Raw genomic sequence first — 19,560 nt, forward strand, 5'->3', positions numbered from 1 at the left:
ATGGCGCGATCTCGGCTCACCGCAACCTCCGCCTCCTGGGTTCAGGCAATTCTCCTGCCTCAGCCTCCTGAGTAGCTGGGACTACAGGCACGCGCCACCATGCCCAGCTAATTTTTTTGTAGTTTTAGTAGAGACGGGGTTTCACCATGTTAACCAGGATGGTCTCGATCTCTTGACCTCGTGATCCACCCGCCTCGGCCTCCCAAAGTGCTGGGATTACAGGCTTGAGCCACCGCGCCCGGCCTATGTCTATTTTTAAGTTCATGACCACAGGCCTAAAATGGGCACTCAAGAATACTGAGCAATCCTTTCAACCTTCTAAGACTCTCCTTATTTGTTTACTTTCCAACTCTCTGAAATTGCTGTTTGGTACCTTTGCTTCTCCCTTCAAAACCCCTTCTTCAGTAGGCCAGGCTTGGTGGCTCAAGCCTGTAATCCCAGTGCTTTGGAAGGCCAAGCTGGGAGGATTGCTTAAACCAAGGAATTCAAGGTTACAGTGAGCCTCACTGTACTCCAGCCTGGGCAAGAGCGACACCCTGTTTATTAAAAACACATTAAAAAACTCCTCCAATATCTCAGCTAGTCATCTTACCACTTCTTGGCAGAAATAGAAACAAGCGGGTGGGAACTCCCTAACTGTACCATGTTAATCATATGACTTGCATCTACACTTGTTCCCTGCTTTTCCTCCTATTGCAGCAAACGAAATCCCTGCTTCTCTAAAGGCAAGACCTTCTGCCTATCCAGTGAATCCTGTCTCCTTGTGGCTTTTCAAAAGAAAATTTGGTCTTTGTTCCTGTAATTATTTTTCCCTCTCTTGCATTATCTATCCCTTGATAAATCATTTCTATTGCTAAAAGATCTTTGGTCTTTAAAAAGTCCTGCTTTGCCCCTTATTCTCCTTTAGTTACTGTTCGTTTCTCTGCTGCCCTTCATAGCAAAACTTCTCAGAAGTCAAAATTAAATGATTTCACTTCCCTGTGGCCCATTTCCTCAACTTACTCCAGAGAAGGTTCTGTCTCCACCACTCCTCTGAAACTGCAGTTTTCCAGGTACCATGTTGCCAATACGGTGGTCGCCTCTTGTCCTTTGTTTACTCAACTTCCCATTATTGGATGTAGTTGATTTTTCTCTATACCAAGAAACACTTCGTTCTCTTGTTTCTAAGACAGTATATGGTTTGCTTCCTGCCTTACTGATTGTTGCTTCTTGGTTCCCTTTGCTGGCTTCCCCTTCTTTGGATTTATTAAGTAGCTTTCAACTGCAAAAACAGAAAATCCAAAATTTCTGGCTTAAACAATAAGGAAATTTATTGTCTCACAGAATTGGACATCCAGATGTAGAGTGAGTTTCAGAATTGTGTGCTCTAGGTCAGCAGCAGTCCCCAACATTTTTGGCACAAGGAACTGGTTTTATGGAAGACAATTTTTCCATAGATTGGTGGGTGGGGTAGGGTGGGATGAGGGCAAGGGGAATGGTTTGGAATGATCCAAGCTCATTACATTTATTGTGCAATTGTTTCTGTTATTACACTGCAATATGTAATGAAATAATGATACAACTCACCATAATGTGGAATCAGTGGGAGCTCTGAGCTTGTTTTCTTGCAACTAGACAGTCCCATCTGAGGATGTTGGGAAACAGTGACAGATCATCAGGCCTTAGATTCTCATAAGGAGCATGCTACCTGGATCCTTTGCATGCGCGGTTCACAATAGGGTTTGCGCTTTTATGAGAATCTAATGCCACCGCTAATCTGACAGGAGGTGGAGCTGAGGTAGTAATGGGAACGGCGATAAATACAGATGAAGCTTCACTCACTCGCCCACCACTCACCTCCTGCTGTGTGGCCTGGTTCCTGACAGTCCATGGAGAGGTATTAGTCTATGGCCCAGGGGTCAGGGACCCTTGCTGCAGGTAATCGGTCGTGTCATCTATGAGTCATGTTCTTTTCTCCTCTTCCTTCTGCCATCCAGAAAATCAGCTTCATCCTAAGGCAGATTCTTTTTGAGTATGCGCATAGAGTGGATAGTGGTAATGTGGGCTACATGTTTCTTCACTGACATCCTCAAAAATAAATGTTCCCAAAAATCTTTACCTCATTGTACCATTGACTTGAATTCAGACACATGACATTCCTAAACTCTGACCCCTTTTATGCAGACTGATTTTGGCCTAGGGTCCTGGTCATTAGCAAGGAGTATAGGACTACTGTGATTGGTTTACACGGCTCAGGGCACATCCCTAGAGTGAAGTTGGATATGTGGGAGATGGATAGATCAGAGGGGGATGGAAAAAAGAGAAATTGAGAATAATTTCTAAGTTTTGGGCTCAAATAATGGATATATATTGAAGCTCTATGAGAAATCCTGGAGGAAGGGCGGGTGGTAGAATCAGTGTTTTAGACGTGCTAGTTTTGAAATGCCTATTACATATCCAAATGAGGATGTTCCTTTAAGTTGTGGGATGAATGAATTTGGAGCCCAAGAGAGGAGTCAGGTCTTGAGTTATAATGTTAAAAGGCATCAGCATATAGCTAGAATTTAAAACCATGGGAATGGATGAAATGAACTAAAGAAAGAACATATAGAGTAAAAGGTGAGGAATGGCACTGGGACTCTCCAATAGCTGAAGGGAGAGCAGAAGGGAAGCACTCACCTCATTGAGTACTTGGTCCATATTAAGTTATCAATGCCTTTGTTTTTTTCTGTATTAGTTTTATTCCTAAAGGATTTAAGGCAGCTCTCAGTAAATTCCAGTGTCTTCTCTCCACAAATGTCTGATGGATCTCAAGAATCCAGAGAAACAAGTTCTTTGGAACCGAAATGTTAAGAAAAGCAGGGACAGACTTTCAGATGCAAATTCTTCGCTGAACCTCTCTCTTCCTATCCCTGCTTGGCAGAGAGCTGACAAGTCAGCTATCAGTGCCATGCCGCTCTGGACCTTGAGAGAGGTGCTCCATTTGAAGATAGCAAAACCTCCTTCATTTGGAGCCCTTGCAGAGAAGCACAGTATAAATGAGTGAAAAGCCTAAATTAGATAATTTTTAAAAGAATGGTAGCTTCATTATTTTCAAGTACACAGAGTAACTTAAACTCAGCCATGAGGTGTTCCTTTGTAGAAGCCCTTAGAGACTTTCCTTAATGAGTAGATTATAATATTGGTAATCAGCATAACGGTTCTCTGCAATGCGTGCTTTGGAAGCAATTGAGCATATTAAGTGATTTTGATGTTCCACAGGGCAATTTTACTTACAGCATTTATCTGCTCAGTGTATACCCTTTATAGCTGTAACCCTGTCTGAAACAAAAAGAGTTCTGAAGTCTGTCCTTCAGGCAACGTTTGATTACCAGTGTAGGAGGCAGGGAGATACTTAGTGGGACTTGGATGTTTTGGCCATGGTGCCTGATAGAATTATGGGAATAAGTTCTATGAGAAGACTGGTGCAAACCCTGGTTCTGTCACCTACAATGTACCCCTGAGCTTGATGGTAAGAATTTTAGTGAGTCTCTTTCTCCTCTGTAAAATGAGGATGATTTCTACTTTGCAGGGTTGATGTAAGCACTAAATGAGTACTAATTAGAGCTCCTGATGTAGTAAGTGCTCAGTAAATGCACACTGACTACCTTCTCCCTTCTCTGTCAATCTCTTGGCCTGTGTGGGAGGGTCTCCTGCCTCTTGAGTGTCACAGTCTGCTTCCAGCCTAGGTTGTACCTCTTCATTTCCTAGTGACCAACTGACATAAGCTTGCTGCTTCTCTAGGCCCAACCCCTGCCCACCTGTGGCAGTTGAGGTGGTGCCCTTCTGTAGCCATGCATCGCCTTTGCCCTGCATACTCAATTCTGAGAAGACTAGAACATCTTTAACCTGCTTTGCTACCAAACGCGTTGTTTAAAGGGAGCTTTGTTTGCGGAATGTTTGTTATTGGTGTGTTGCTGATGGCTAACATTTATTATAATCTTACTTACTATGGGCCAGATGCTATGCCAAGCACCTTACATAGGAAAGTAGTTACTGGATTTCATCAATTTTGAGTGCATTTTTTGAAATTGGAGTGTGTCTTAAAGTTGGTGTTTTGTCAGCAGTTGTAACGTTATTGTCGTTGCGTGTGCATGTGCAAATTGGGCATGCTCTTCCCGTTGTCATCATTTTTGTTGAGTAAATGTGCATTGTTGATACCACCTATGCTCAATGTAAAAGCTTTTTAAGATGCCTTCAGCCAGGCGCGGTGGCTCAAGCCTGTAATCCCAGCACTTTGGGAGGCCGAGGCGGGTGGATCACAAGGTCAAGAGATCAAGACCATCCTGGTCAACATGGTGAAACCCCGTCTCTACTAAAACTACAAAAAATTAGCTGGGCATGGTGGCGCGTGCCTGTAGTCCCAGCTACTCAGGAGGCTGAGGCAGGAAAATTGCCTGAACCCAGGAGGTGGAGGTTGCGGTGAGCTGAGGTCGCGCCATTGCACTCCAGTCTGGGTAACATGAGTGAAACTCCGTCTCGAAAAAAAAAAAGATGCCTTCAAAAAGATTACACTATGATTTGGTATTATAATGAAAAGGTTGTTTTATACTCAGAAAGGCAGAACAATGGGGTTAATTTGATATTAGTGAAGCACAGATTTGCCATTGGAGGAATGAACATGATTTTTTACAAAGCAGGACGTGTTTTTTGAAACTACGAAGGAAGGATACCCACTCGTAAATGAAGTTTTATTGACATGCTGAGATTTATGCAAAAGGATTGCCTATTGGACAGCAAACAAGGCAACTGAAGGAGAAACTGACCCATTCTTTGGAATAAATGGAAGACGTTTTGATGTAGTGAGAGGCCTAGTGTAACCAATTCATGCAAAGCACAGGACTCATCATTGAGGTGTGAATTGATTTGTTAGATGCTTCCTGCTGACTTTGAACAGGAGCTAATTAACTTCCAGGGACATGTGATTCAATATAGAAAAAGTGAAACTAGATTTTAAGTCAAATAAGAAACAAAATTTGTAAAAGACCAAAAGGCTTTTTGAGTAAGTATGCCTTAAGGGTACTGGCATTTGCCTTAATCAGCTATGGGAAGGCACACAGAGAAATGACTGTCATGAAGAAACACATTTGTTATAAGCATAGGTCCCTAGAAATTGTATGCCATGCAGGGCCATGGGGAAGCACCTGGATAGGTCAGGAGGCAGAGGGAGCAGGTGAAAACATGGATAAGGGCCTTTGTTGTGGTTTCTGCAGAAAGGAATGGGCCAGGCAGCAGGTAAGCAGGTTTGGGATTGACTAACTTAAATTTTGGTGGGCTCTGGGGTCTAGCTATGTGCTACCTGACCTTGGGCTGATTAAGTCTTAATGTGAGAGCCCTATAAAGAGGTGGTTGGGGGTGTGGGCTCTGGATTGGTTGGTTTGCATATGAAGGACATGTTCCCAGGCAAGTTGTTTGCTATCTCCAGGAATTAGCAAACTCTGGGAGGGGCAGTCCAGGGTCAGGATGGCCCCAAGAGGTCAAAGCATCAGAAAACACAGGCAAGCTTCTGGAAAGACCTCCTTGCTGAGGAACTGAGGCTTCCTGCCAGTAGCCATGTCCTCCCGCTTCATTCAAGCCTGTAGATGACAGCAACCTTATCAGAAACCCTGAGCCAGAACTGCCTAGCTAAGCCGCTCCCAGATTCTTGACTCTCAGAAAAAGATAATAATTGTTTTTTGGTTATTTATTTATTTTTACACAGGGTCTCCTTCTGTTGCCCAGGCTGGAGTGCAGTGGCACGTCCATGGCTCACTGTAGCTTCTTTTTTAATGTTTTGTAGTAAAAGGGCCTTCCTGTGTTGTCCAGGCTGATCTCAAATTCCTAGGTGGAAGCGATTCTTCTACCTCAGCCTCCCAAAGTGCTGAGATTACAAGTGTAAATCAATTTATAGTGTGTAAATCACAGCTCTAACCCTACCTTTCTAGTCTGGTAATGTCTCTGAATGCCAATCTCTCTCTCTCTTAGAAAGAAAGAGGTGCCTTGTCCTCTCTCTCAACTGTCTTGCCATCAGTAGGGAACCAGGTAACCAGTCTTTGAGTATGGAGTTAGCAAGTAGGAGCTGAGTGTTGGGCTGCTTTTTTGGGGAGGCTCCCTGCTTAGCCATGTAACATTTCATTAATTCTTTGATGCCGAAGTTTCACCGCCTATGGGGAGCATTTGCAGCCCCCCAGGAGAGTTGTCAGCAGTTGCTGCCTGGTGGTAGCACACATTAACTAAAGAGCAGAAGTGGGGCTCGAAGCCTCCTCACACTGCTGCACCTTCAGCTGCTCTTCCTGGCCCAGCCCGTTCTGCTTCCTGGGACCCAAGATCTCCTGGTCTCCAACTCCTGTTTCTCTTCTAAGTGTAGTCATTAACTTCCCAGGGAGAAGAAGAGAGTAAGGGGGGGGGGGTGGGGGGAGAGAGAGAGAGAGAGACAGGAGAGAAAGTCAGGGAATGGGAATATTCTCAACAGTAATGAAAAAGTGAATGAAAGATAATTTTTAGAATCGGTCTCTTTGCCCTATTCTTTAAATGTTTCTGTTGAGGGCTACAAAGTTTGAAATCTGTCTTAAGGAGAGATGTATTACTCAAAATAAATCGCCTCTATCATACAGTGTGATACAATGGATTGTGGAGACTCAGAAGGGTTAGAGTGGGAGGAGGTGAGGGATAAAATGTACGTATTGGGTACAGTGTACCCTACTCAAGTGATAGAGGCCCTAAAATCTCAGACTTCACCCCTATGCAGTTCATGCATGTAACCAGAAACCACTGGTTACCCCAAAAGCTACTGAAATAAGCAACAACAGCAACAACAACAAATGGACTCTAGCTTGTTTTCCTTTCAAGTCTTTTTAAAATGTCATTCCGGCTAAAACACCTTTTTTAAATGTTTATCTGAAAAGTGATTGTCAACCCTCAGGATAGGTTAGGGGTGCGATTGCTGTAGCAGCCGTGTCAGAATCCTGAGAGGGATTTCCTTTGCTGGGGGCAGTGCGGGTGACGGGGAGGGGAAATATCTCAGTACATTCTTATTGGGAAAATGCAAAATGCATACATTTTCATATTACAGACCTCAGAGAGTTTGAAGCACAATCTTGTCTTATGCAGAAGGCACAGCGATTTATAACTGGGGCACATTCCCTCAAAATCTTACAGGAACATGAGATTTACCTAGTTATCAAACAAGGGGAGAAGTTTTAGAAGGTTAAGAAACATGTTGGAAAAACATTGAGTTTCCTAAAAATCCAGAACGGAGAAAACTGGAGCCAGATGCAGGAACATTTCTGTGCCTCTCCCGATGGGAGGGTACAGAGAGGGGCAAGCAGCAACGGCCAAGTTTAGAGAAAGACAAGGATGCCAAATGGACCTGTGATGGCCCAGGTGCCATTGTTCTTCTGGGTTTCTGTTTATAATTTTGCAGTGAGAAACCCCCTTCTAGGGGGAAAAAAGCCCATAAAATTGAATACATGCAAATGAAAACATACGCATGGCAAAAAAAAAAAACCACCAAAAAACAAAAAAGTCAGATGACAACACCTTTAGCAAAGGATTGATTTCCTGACTACAAAACATCCTATAAATACATAATAAAAATATGAACACTACAAAAGAAAAAGTGGACAATGTTATTAGCAGAGTGTTCCAGAAAAAAAAATAATCATGGTCAACAACCAGATGACAATTGCTTATAATGTTTATGTTCACCCATCAGATTAGCAAAGGCTAAAGATGTGTGATGACCCACTATTGACAAGGATACAGGGTGCTCACCCACTGTCGGTGGGAGAGTAAGTTGGTTCAGATTTCTTGAAAGACACACAAGCTATATGTTAAAAAATGCACATAACTTTTAACCCAGTTAAATTCTAACTCTAAATATGTGGCAATACCAAAGGTATCAGAAGAAAAAAATAACACACGTGTCAGGGCAAAACATTTCTATATGTGAGCAAGACGTGTTCATTGCAACTTTTTATGAAAACGTGGGAACTATTAAATGTGCATCAGTAGAAAACAGACTAAATATATCATGAAACAGCCTTACAATGGGATCTGATAGAACTGTTAGAAGTAATGAGGCGAATCTGTATGTATTGATTTGGAAAGCTCTCTCAGACATTAGTTGAACTGTGTTTAGCATGATGCTATTTTTCATTTGAAGAAAAAACTGTGCTGGATGCGAAGTCAGTATACATATAAATACATGCTTTTAGAGTCCTAGAATGCTTTTAAAAGGACATAGGAAGGCTTTTAACGATGGTCACCTCTGGAAAGTGGGCATGGAAGTGAGGGGAGATAGACATTTCCCTTTATCTTTACAATTTTTTTTTTTATTGTGAACATGCATTAAGAAATTTTTTTTCATTGTAGAAAAACCATAAAATTTATCATCTTTACCTGTTTCTAAACGTAACACCACCGCGAGTGCAGTGGTGCTAAGTACATTCATGTGGCTGTGCAGCCAGTCTGCACAGGCCAGTTTCATCATCTTACAAAGATGTATCATCTTACAAAAATCAGGCCAGTTTTATCATCTTACAAAGACAAAACTCCATGCCCATTTAACAACAACTCCCCGTTCTCCCTCCCCACAGACCCTGGCAGCCGCCATTCTATTTTCTGCCTCTATGAATTTGATTACTCTAGTGCTTCATATAAGCGGAATAGTAGTATTTATCCTTTTGTGGCTGGCTTATTTTACTTAGCATGATGTCCTCAGAGTTCATGCATGTTGTAGTGTGCGTCAGAATTTCCTTCCTTTTTAAGGCTGAATAATATTCCATTGCGGGTAGATAACCACATTTTGTTTATCCATTCATCCATCAATAGACACTTGGGTTGTCCCTCCTCTTGGCTGTTGTGAATAGTGCTGTTAGGAACAATAGATGTATACGTATCTCTTGGAGAGCCTGTTTTCAATTATTTGGGGCATATACCCAGAAGTGGAATTTAATGAGATTTTCTTAAAAGTATTTAACAGATGAATTCACCTGCAGCAGTAGAGGTGGAATTAGGTGGACACTCTGTGGAGTAGTTGAACTGAATAGTCTCAGGCCAGATTTTCTTTACCAGCCTCCCAGAGGTTTAGCAATTTCATTCCTGCCCCCTGAGTGTTTCCTTTGCGCAGAGACAGGAGGAGGCTTAGTAGGCTTATGAACCAGCTGCTCCCATCTGCATTAATTCAGCACATTTCTATAGCTCCCCAAAGGAGGAGACGCTGCAGCAGCATTTAATTAGTGGCCGGGAACATGCTTTCCCAAGGACACGACTTATTTCTCAGCCAGCTGCTGCCTGTTGCTCCCTAGCAACATGAAGTACTCACATCTGATTGCTCTAAAGCCTTTTCTCTGCAGATGAGGGGGTGGCCAGTTTACCTGCTGTCATAGCCGGGGGTGGAGGTGGCGGTGTCCTTGGGTCTGGGGCTAATTCTTCAGAAAAGAATGGTCTGAACGTGTTATTCCTGCCAGCGGTGGAACTAAACCTCTTGATCCTTGAACTGGTGTTTCAGATGCTCCACCACTCCTCTCTTTCAGGTTCATGATTAGAGCAGACAGAATGTGGCACAAACAGAGCAACATAGTCTAGAAAAGTCCACTTGGATTTTAAAGTACAGCTGAGAGACTTTGAGGAAGAGGGAACGATCTCACCCCCAATTGGGAGGCCTGCCTTTCAGGATGGACTAGGGGAGGGAGGTATTGGAGGCCCTGGCACCACACCACTGTGTGCGAGAGGAGCAAGGAGAGCTTCCGCCTCATCCTAGGTGGCTGGCTAACTGCTCCTGGATTCTAGGGCCCTTGGGAAAAGAGAGTGGGGTGGCAGATATCCGAAGGAGCCACCACTATGAGTCTGAACTTGCCTTCCTCACCAGGCTTGAGAGATGGCTGCTCAGAGACTAGACTTGAGACCAGGCTGGTTCCTCCCCAGTGCTTCTGCAGATGTTGCAAACTAGAATATCCTGCTTTTTCATGTTGCTGTCAGGAGGCCCAACTGTCCCACGTACCAGTAACCAGGCCCCCTTTAGACTGAGCGTGTGTGCTCTCCGGCTTGCACAATCCCCCCATCACCCCTTCAGCCCTGTTTGAGCGTGAGACTCCTGTGTTCTCTAGCCACCACAGTGACCATGGCTGTGTCTGCAGGGGCCACCTCATCTTTACCCATTCATTCATTCCACAACATTTATTGGGTATCTTTTGAGTATCTGACCCTGAGCTAGGCACTGGGCTAAGAAGATCAATACAGTGTGGTCTTTGGACTCCCTGAGCTCATGGACCAGGTTCAGAGACAGACAAGTAAATGGGCTGGGGGATTCACTGAAATCAGGTGACCAAGAGGTGCACAAGGGTTGGGATAGCACAGGGACCTTGGGTATGTGACCTAGACTGGGGGGCTGGGGAAGTCTTCTGGCAAAGATGTCACCTGAGTTTAAAATTCCGAAGGATGAGAGGAGTTAACTTGATGACAAAAGGGGAGAGGTGGAGGAATGGAAGAGAAGGGTCCAGCCAGAGGCAGTGAGGTACAGACGCACGGGGGCACCAGAGAGTTTGGCATGTTTGGGGGCCAGCAAACAAGAGCTTGCCTAAAGCTGAGTGGCCAGGATGGGGAGCAGATCATGAAGAGCCTTGTCAGCCTGCTGAGCGTTAGCCTTTAGAGAGCCCTTGAAGAGTTTAATTGGTGAAGCCACTTGTCAGATTTGTGTTTTCAGATTACCCTGGCTACAGAATGGATTTGATGCAGGAAGCAGGGAAGTCTAGAAAAGAGGCCTTTGCAGTCACATAGGAAAGAAATCATCTCTGCATAGGAGACTCCTGAACCCCTCCCTCCTGCCCTGTAGGAGATCTGATGAAAGGGAGGAGCAGACTTTCAGAGGTACAGAAACTGCCCTAGGTTTGGCCCCTGCTGTTTGTATTCAGCCCGCACTCTTACTGCTTCCTCTGCCCACTTTGTTCCTGCTTCTCCCACCCTGACTAGCTTCTTATAATGGCAGGTGGACTTGATAATATCAGCGGAGACTTGGCACAGTGCTGGCACTGTCAGTGCCCAGCTAGGGACAGCTACTGTGGAACAACCTGGCTGGCACAGATCTGATCTCAGCTTCTGTCCAAGCTGCTGCCTCTCAGACAGAGCTCTCAGTATGCTGGACACTATCTCATGTGGCCTGTCCCAGCCCAGGGCAGCATCCCCTCTATACCTGACCAGGCCTCAGTGCCCTGTGGCCCAGGGAGGATGTTGAGGACTGCTGGTGGGTTGGCAGTGGCCAAGAGATGGGGAGGATGGGATGGATGGGCATGATGTGGAGGAGTGTGCAGTTGCACATGGGTGAACGAGGGAAGGACAGAGTCAGGGGTGAGGCAGCAAGTGGGGGAAGATGGTGCCCAGCCAAGACTGGGGAGCCACGAAGAGGCCGGTTGGGAAGGGAAGACGCTGGGCATGGCTGGTGGTGCTTGTGAGAAGATCACCAGCGGGGACATGCACAGGAGAGGCAGGTAATGAACCTGGAGCGCCAGACCTCGCGACTGGAGGCCAAGCTTGAGGACCCAGAGGTGGAGCATGCCTCTGGTGTCATGAGAGCCACCAAGTCACCCAGAGGAGTTTTTGAGCAGTGACTGTGTGCCAAGCATGGTGTAATCCCTCTATTAGCTGCTTAAATCCTCACAACAACCCCAGGAAGTGAACTAGGAGGCGTTCCTGGACTGCTCAGTTACTAGCCCTCAGTTACTGAGTGGAAGAATCAGGATTTGAGCTTGAGTGATCTCTGCTTCCAGAGCTTCTGTTGAGAAATGTCATGTGCCTGCATTGCTGCCTTCTCCGGGCACCTGTCCTAGGAAGTTGTCACACATTTCCACCAATCTAAATGACAGCTCTTTGAAGCAGGCAATAATATTCCTGTTTTCAGATGTGAACATTGAGGCTTGGAGACTTGTCCTAAATAACACACACGGTGGCTGTAAAATCAAATCAGGATCTGACTCGAGTCTCTGATTCTGAAGACTGAGCTGTTGTCATAAGCACATGCTGTCTTTAGGGCCAGGTTGGATAGTGAAGGAGGCGAGGACAGGGTAGGTGTGAGAGAGGGAGGGTAGGCACAGAATTCATCACACTCACCAAGGGAGGGAGGCTGGTGAGTTGCATAAGGTTTGATCTCTAGAATTCTGACTCCATGCTCCTTCCGCTATCTGACCCTGCTGTATTGTCTCAGCCTCAGTTTCTTCATCTATAAATAGGCATAATACTGACTTCTGAGTGTGTGTTGAGGATGAAATGAGAGACTGCATGTGGCCGGGGTCTAACATGTAGTGAGCCATCCATAACAGAAAGCACTTGTCAAGTGCCAGGCTAGGCTGCCCTCTCCAGAGAGCCTCTCCTTCAGTCAGCATGGGCACAAGTGCATGTTTGAAGGGTTAATTTGGCATTTTCAAGTCATTCTACCCCTGGTGAGAAAGGACTAGCTTTTTCCATTTCTAGGGAGACTGTTGGAGATGACAACCTTTGGTTCTGGTGTCCCTTCCAGCTGCTGCTTATTGATGAAGTGAAAATAGGAAGCTACCACCTCTCAGTTCTCCTGCTGTGCAGGCAACTCCGGCCTGTCTCAGCCTGCAGACACTTTCTAGGTGTGTGTATTCTATATTGTGTGAGCCACAGGACAACAGGAGTCTGCCTTTGGGGTGGAAGTGCAGAGGAAGACCGTGGAAGGCTGTGTTCTCTCCACACCTTCCTCAGAAAACACAAAGGAGTGGCTGGGCTGTGGCCACTCAGTGCTGCCGGTAGCACAGAACTGCAGGCAGTCTTACATTGCCGCCTCACACTGAAGCAGTGCTTGTGGGGCCACCGAGGCCACCTAATTCAGAGGCTGCCAACAGTTTCTAGTCCGGGGCCTCAGTTCACCCATACAATGACTTTAGTGGGATCACCCCTATGGTTCTACTTTTCATAGCCTTTGAGTGACGTGGTCATTTCATTGGTTCCCATGGCATTCGAGCCTCTTTCTGGGCTTGTGCGGTTCTACACTTTCTGAGTTCTAACTGGAAGCAAAGGCCAGCCTCCCTCACAGGGGCACCGCCACTGAGGCTCTGCCAGTCAGCCCACCTGTGCCAGACTTCTGGAGCCAGCTGTGCACCACAGCCTGGGGGAGTTCCCTTTCTTTTTTTTTTATTTTTTAATTTATTTTTATTTTTTTAATTTTATTTTTATTTTTATTTATTTTTTTTGAGACGGAGTTTCGCTCTTGTTACCCAGGCTGGAGCGCAATGGCGCAATCTCGGCTCACGGCAACCTCCGCCTCCTGGGTTCAGGCAATTCTCCTGTCTCAGCCTCCTGAGTAGCTGGGATTACAAGCACGCGCCACCATGCCCAGCTAATTTTTTGTATTTTTTTTTAGTAGAGACGGGGTTTCACCATGTTGACCAGGATGGTCTCAATCTCTTGACCTCGTGATCCACCCGCCTCGGCCTCCCAAAGTGCTGGGATTACAGGCTTGAGCCACCGCGCCCGGCCCTAGTTCCCTTTCTAGGGCAGCAGCCCCCAGATGCTAGTATTTCAGTACCAAAGGTGTGTTTTCCAGATCACATCTGGAAACAGCATAAAAAATTATTTTACTGCTGGAGTGATGAGAGTTAGGCAAGATGACTCCTACTGTGTAGACTGGGAAACCGGTAAGAGAGCAAGGACAGGGAGTCACTGACAGGGTCACAATTAGCGTGCAGGCCTTCCGTTTTACAGTCTTTCCACTAGATTCTTTTTTTTTTTTTTTCTGATGAGTTTCCCAAATTTGATGAGTGCCAGGTGGGGTGCACATTTGGGAAGATGCCCCAACGTGGCTCTGAAGGCTCTTCCCGGGGCAGGCTGCGCTCAGCTGCCCACTCCTGGAATTCAAACCCCAGGCAAAGGCAGCCGGCCCCAGGCCAGAGAGGTCCTGGCTTCCCAACTCTGAGCTGTGCAGTCATCACCTTGGTGCAGGCTGGGCGACAGGGACAGCAAGATGACAAAGGCCAGGTCCCTGCAGCCTAGGCTGGGGCACAGCTTGGTTCTCAGCCTCACTCCCCGCTGTGCTGTGCTTTGCCTGTCAGATGGCGACGCTGGGCCTTGCTGGTGCGAGCGGCCCTTGGGGTCTTCTTGGAGTCCTAGGCCCTGCGGGGATGTTTCCTCTTGACCTTTTTGCGGCTGTGTGCATGCAGTGCTGCTGTGAGGGAGGAGATCCGCTGAGAGAGCAGGGGGTCTCTGGACTTCCTGGGCAAGGCTTTGGTGGGCATGGATGATGCCTCCTCCTCTGACCTGTCTCCAGCCCCTCCCTCAGGTGGGGTCAGCCCGAGCAGCTGAGCCCCGGAGAGGTCCAGGTCACTGATGGTGGTCACAGTGACTGTGTGGTTGGGGTGGTCGTACTGCACCGACTCCGTCTTTGCTGTCACCAGCCGGTCCAGCTCATCTGCCTCCTCCAGCGCCTCTTCTCTCTCTGCCAGCATCTTCAAGTATTCCTGGTGGCGCTCCTCCTGCAGCTTCCTCTGCTCCTCTTTCAGCCGCTGCTTAATCTCCTCAATGGCTGCCTTCTTCCGCTGGACCTTCCGCTTGTGGAAGCCTGTCAGGTACTCCCGCCTCTTCTCCTCGTCGAAGGTGAGAACTAGCCTGGGCCGCCGGTCGTCACCATCTCGCTTCTTCTTGTTGCGGCCCATAGTGCTGAGGCCACCACCTTCCTCTCACCGGAGACGCTTCCGGGTCTCCACTAGATTCTTAAGGTCCATTCATAGGTTTCAGGATACTTTCCGAAGAGGGTTCTAAAGCTATTCCTTTGGGCCTCCCTACAGTCCAAACAAATGAGCTGAAGGCCCTGACTGAGTTCAGGCAGGTGTCTACATGCCCCAGAGGGAATGCAGGGAAACTTAGAACAGTGAGCACTTCTTGGGCACTTGAACCAGACACTGTGCTAAAATTCTTTGTGTATGTCAATTAACTTACGTTTCTGCTCACTCCCTGAAGTGCCTACTATTACCATCTTCATCTTATAGACAAGGAACTCAGGCACAGAGAAACTAAGTCACCTTCTGGAAGTCACAAAGCTGGAGCCAGAATTCAAACTGAGACTTTGAGTCTGCAGCTCAGTCACCTTTACCTTGCGACATGAGGCACTGGGGAAGGGCACGGGGTAGAGGAGGACAGACTGTTTGTCTGGAACTCACACTGCATGCAGGTGGCCAGCCATGTGGGAAGGAGGGAAAATCCCCATCTGAGCCACAGTTCCAAACCAGAAGTAACTGAATGAGATGCTGTGAGGGATAAGGCCTGTCTTAGAGACATCCTCGCATCTAGGAGGGTGGGTGGCAGATGGACAGCCATGGAACCCAGCCCCGAACAGCTGCTGTTTGCAGGGGAGAACTGCCCTTGTGCCCCTTTGGTGAGTGTGTGGTGACAGTGGGATTAAGTGTACCTAACAACCTCAGTGACCATTGGGTGGAGGTGCACAGTGGGCCCTTCTGGCTGGCCCTTCCAGCAACTCTGAATCCTGGGTGCTTAGTGCTTGCTAATCTCCATCCCCATGGCAGCGGGATGTGTCACAACAATTACTGAGGCCATGGAATCTCCCACCTCTCGATGGCCAGGTGGTTCACCCAGCAAATGTCTCCTAATCTGAAGAGCTGAGAGAGCAAAAGATTTTATAAATTGTCAGAGAACCCCCTTTAACCTCCCTTTTAGAAAGGAAGATGTAAATCAGGACAATGGGCCTGGAGTTGGTAACTGAAGTGAGAGAGATCTCTCCTCTCTTCCTCTCAATTCTCCTTCTTTCATGTTTTCTACATCCCCCATGATTTGGGTCTGCTGATTTCATTTGTTAGGTCCGCCTTCTGTTTCCCGCCTCATTTCACAAAGGATTTGAAGCCTCTCTCAACAACACATTCAAAATAATATGACAATACAGTAAATGTTTGAGTCATTTGGAGCCAGAGGAATATAGGAATGATAAACTGAGGTGGATGGAACGCCAGGATTTCTTAGTGACCCCTTTTTAGAATACCGCATCTGGAACCATTCTAGCGGGACATATTTTCTTTTTTTATATTATATAAGCAGTTTATTTAATGCATATTTATTAAGCACCTATTTTATAAAAAGAAAAAATATCCCTCATTTTGACTTCTAAATTCTTTTGTCATGTTTTGGAGACTTCACTGTGGTGTCCTTTCAGAATCAGACCCTGGTTAATGTTTTGGGTTCTAGATAACACTGTAGAATCCACCCCGTATATCATTTTAGTCATTCATCTTGTTAATCCAGAGTTCATTTATTGTTTTGAAATGTTTCTCCAGAAACATTCTACAAAAGCATCTTAAAAATCACATTTTGTAATGCATGCCAGTGTTCCCATGGCGTTTTCTGGAACGTGGCTGAACCTGGAGCTGGGAGTTTGCTCCTCTACATTGTGAGGCAGGTCAGGGGAGCTCTGGGCAGCTGACATGGTTAGACATGAGGCCCCACTCCAGCCACTGACATAGGCTCTTCTGTTCAGTGAAGCCCTTAACACGCACTTACTGAACAGCTACCCAGCACTTTCCTAGGCCCTAGCTATGGCAAAGCCACAGATCCTGCCTTCGTAGAGTCACATTCTAGCCTAAGATATAGAACATAAACAAGAAAACTAATAAACGAGTGACATGATCTGACTTGTGCTTTAAAAATAACACTCTGTGAGGCGGGTGGATCACTTGAGTCAGGAGTTCGAGACCAGCCTAGCCAACATGATGAAACCTCGTCTCTACTAAAAATACAAAAAAGCCTAGCCAGGCACGGTGGCATGCACCTGTAAACCCAGCTACTCAGGAGGCTGAGGCAGGAGAATGTCTTGAACCCGGGAGATGGAGGTTTCAGTGAGCTGAGATCATGCCACTGTACTCCAGCCTGGGTGACAGAGGGAGACTGTCTTGGGGAAAAAAAAATCACTCTGGATGTTGGGGGCAAAATGGAGCTGTGGTTGGAGGGTAAGGTGGTAAAAACAGCCAATTAGGAGTCCAAGGCAAAGGGCCAGGCAAGAGTAGGCTGATGGCAGGAGAAATGGTGAGAAATGGTCAGATTGGGACATATTTTGTAGGTAGGGCCAACTGGACCAGTGGATGAGCTCAGCACAGGGGTAAGGAAAAGGAGTCAATGACTCCAAAGTCTGTTGGCCTGAACTGAGTACGTGGCTCCCTTAGGCAGGACTGGGTGAGAGGAAGAATTTTCTGGGGATGGGATGAAAACCAAGAGTTGCAACTTAGCCATGTTGGGTTGAGCTGTTTATTAGACATTCAATAAGAAGATCTATGTATTTCTAGTGATCAGTGACCACTTTGCTAAACCTGGCCTGGGTATGTGGGAGTAGAGAGGATAATTCCAGAGGAACAGGCTGCCAACCCCACAGCCTATGACCAGGGCAACCCTGGACTCCCCTGGAAGACCCCTGCCCATGGCAACTTGCTCTAGTTTTACAAATTCATTCATTCATTTGCCACATTCAACACACATATTTTCAATGTGCCTGCAAAGGCACAAGTTTATGGTATAATCTAAATGGATGGACAACATATTCTTTTCTGTTGCCCTATTTAGTACCCTAACTTTTGAAGAAACACAAAAGCCAGCTGAGTGAATGGATCTGTTTATAAAATACAGTTAGTAAGGCCCATGAGGCCTGGCTCCTATTCCTTGGCTGCTGGGAGGACACATGAACACGGAGCCCTTTTATTCGGTGCCTGTGTCCCTCAGGCCACTCTTTCCTGGCCACCGTCTCCTCACTGCTGTCCATTCTCCATTCTCCAAGTGTTTCCATGCCTCTGATCACAGCCCTGCTCAGGACCTTCAGGCACGCCCCAGCCTCCTCTGCAGGCCCTGCACTGCCTGACCTCAGCCTTGTTTCCAGTCCTTCCTCTCAGCCTGCCCCTGTACTGGCTCCACCCCATCCTGTCCACATCACTCAGGATCCTGAAACACAGCCGGGGTGTTTCTTTGCCTTCCCCACATCATTCACACCATGGCTTCTGCTCACTGGTTGCCACAGAAGACCTAGCCCAGCAGCTGCCACCCTCAGAGGACTTCCTTCCCTGACCCCTGCCTGTCCCCACACCCGGCACAATGACTGCCATGCTGCTCAGTGCTCCTGAGGTGCTGGTCCTTCAAGGAATCACAGGTCCACCCAGGAAGTACTGCTGCCCTGTGCCTGGGAGGCTGGACTTCGCCTCAGTCACAAGGCGCAGACAAGGCAGGTGGCCTGTGTTCTCACTGCCCAGCTGGCTCTGTGTGCAGTTAGGAGCCAACTCACTGTGCGCTCCTAGAGGCTGAGACAGGGTCGACAGTCTAAAGCTGTGCTTTTCACCAGGTCCAGGGTGGGGTTACTGCAAAGGCCTTTCCTGGAACTTGCTAGAGATGGAGACTTTCAGAGCCCACCCAGGGCCCACTGAATCAGCACCTGCATTTTCACAAGGGTCCCTGGGGATGCACGTAAACAGCCGAGGATGAGAAGGGCTGGTAAGAGAAGGGCTAGTCACCTCCCGGGAGGACTTAATAAAGGACAGCAAAGTGAATCCAACAGTGGCCAACCATTCCAGGCCAAGTAAGAGATTAGGAATTTGAAAAGGTGTATTGTGCCAGTCAGGCTCTCGGTTACAGGAAACAGAAACCACCCTGGCTATTACAGGCTGAAAAGGATTTGTTGCTGGACCATTAGGTGTTTACATATCCTTGGAGGGGCCCAGAGTGTCCCTGCAGATGCCCCAGGTTGCTGCTGCCTTGGTCCCCATCAGGGAGGCAGGGCTTCTGGAGGGATTGTGGGGGTGGGTGACCTTCAGCTCCTTGACCCCAATGGAGAGGCTGTCATGGCCACTGTCACAGCCACCCCTCAGCAGCCACAAAGCTGCTGTGGAAAAATCCACCATCTCCCCAACCAAAGGGTGGGGAGCAAGCAAATGCTTTCCTAAAAAGTCAAAAAACCCAAAACAACCAAGGGCAGGGGGTGGGGGTGGGGCACGAGGATGGTCTCTGCTGCTCTTCTTCCAATTCTTGTGCGGGAACAACTAGTGAGAGATCATATACAGTCACAGCTGCTCTCCCCTGCTTGGAAGTCAAGCGATGGGTGGCTGGCTGGCTTGTAGAGTGTGGAACCAATCACAAGCACAGGGTGGTGTCTCCTGCTTTGGCTGGAGGTGTGCTGAGCTGCAGAAAACCTGTGAGCCTACGCCATGCCACCTCTAAAGTAGACTTTAATGAGAGAGTTCTTGGGAGCATAGCATTGATGGTGCCTCATGTGACTTGGCTAGGGCATAACCATGCAGGTCGAAAATGGAGCTTGCTGCTTCCAGGAGAAGCCTAGAAATGGAAGGCTGGAGGAGCAGCCTGTATAGCAGGGCAAAGAGAGAGGGGCAATGGCTGGGTAAGTTATGCTGCTGGAAACTGGTGGCCCCCGAGGCCCCTGCGGCTCAGTGGGCACTGTGAAGGGAGCTGGGCTTGAGCCAACATTGCTGGTACCCCTCTCACTTAATGTGGCTCAGAGGTTCCCACAGTAGGAGGCTGGATAGGGTGGGCCACAGGGTGGGAGCTGAGACAGGT

At 47.3% G+C, this 19,560-nt stretch overlaps 2 protein-coding genes across 3 annotated transcripts in view; one reads left to right on the forward strand and one right to left on the reverse strand.

The window, feature by feature from the left end:
- DET1 (DET1 partner of COP1 E3 ubiquitin ligase) overlaps positions 1 to 19,560 on the forward strand; it is a 48,084-nt gene that overhangs the window by 27,143 nt on the left and 1,381 nt on the right. The gene's annotated exons all lie outside the window — the stretch shown is intronic.
- LOC108287611 (nucleolar protein 12-like) lies at positions 13,866 to 14,706 on the reverse strand. The gene has a single exon (XM_037730499.1). The coding sequence runs from the start codon at positions 14,661 to 14,663 to the stop codon at positions 14,118 to 14,120; it is 546 nt and encodes a 181-aa protein (XP_037586427.1). The 5' UTR covers positions 14,664 to 14,706; the 3' UTR covers positions 13,866 to 14,117.

This window comes from Cebus imitator, unplaced genomic scaffold (genome assembly GCF_001604975.1).
Source record: "Cebus imitator isolate Cc_AM_T3 unplaced genomic scaffold, Cebus_imitator-1.0 Scaffold348, whole genome shotgun sequence".
Taxonomy (NCBI): domain Eukaryota; kingdom Metazoa; phylum Chordata; class Mammalia; order Primates; family Cebidae; genus Cebus; species Cebus imitator.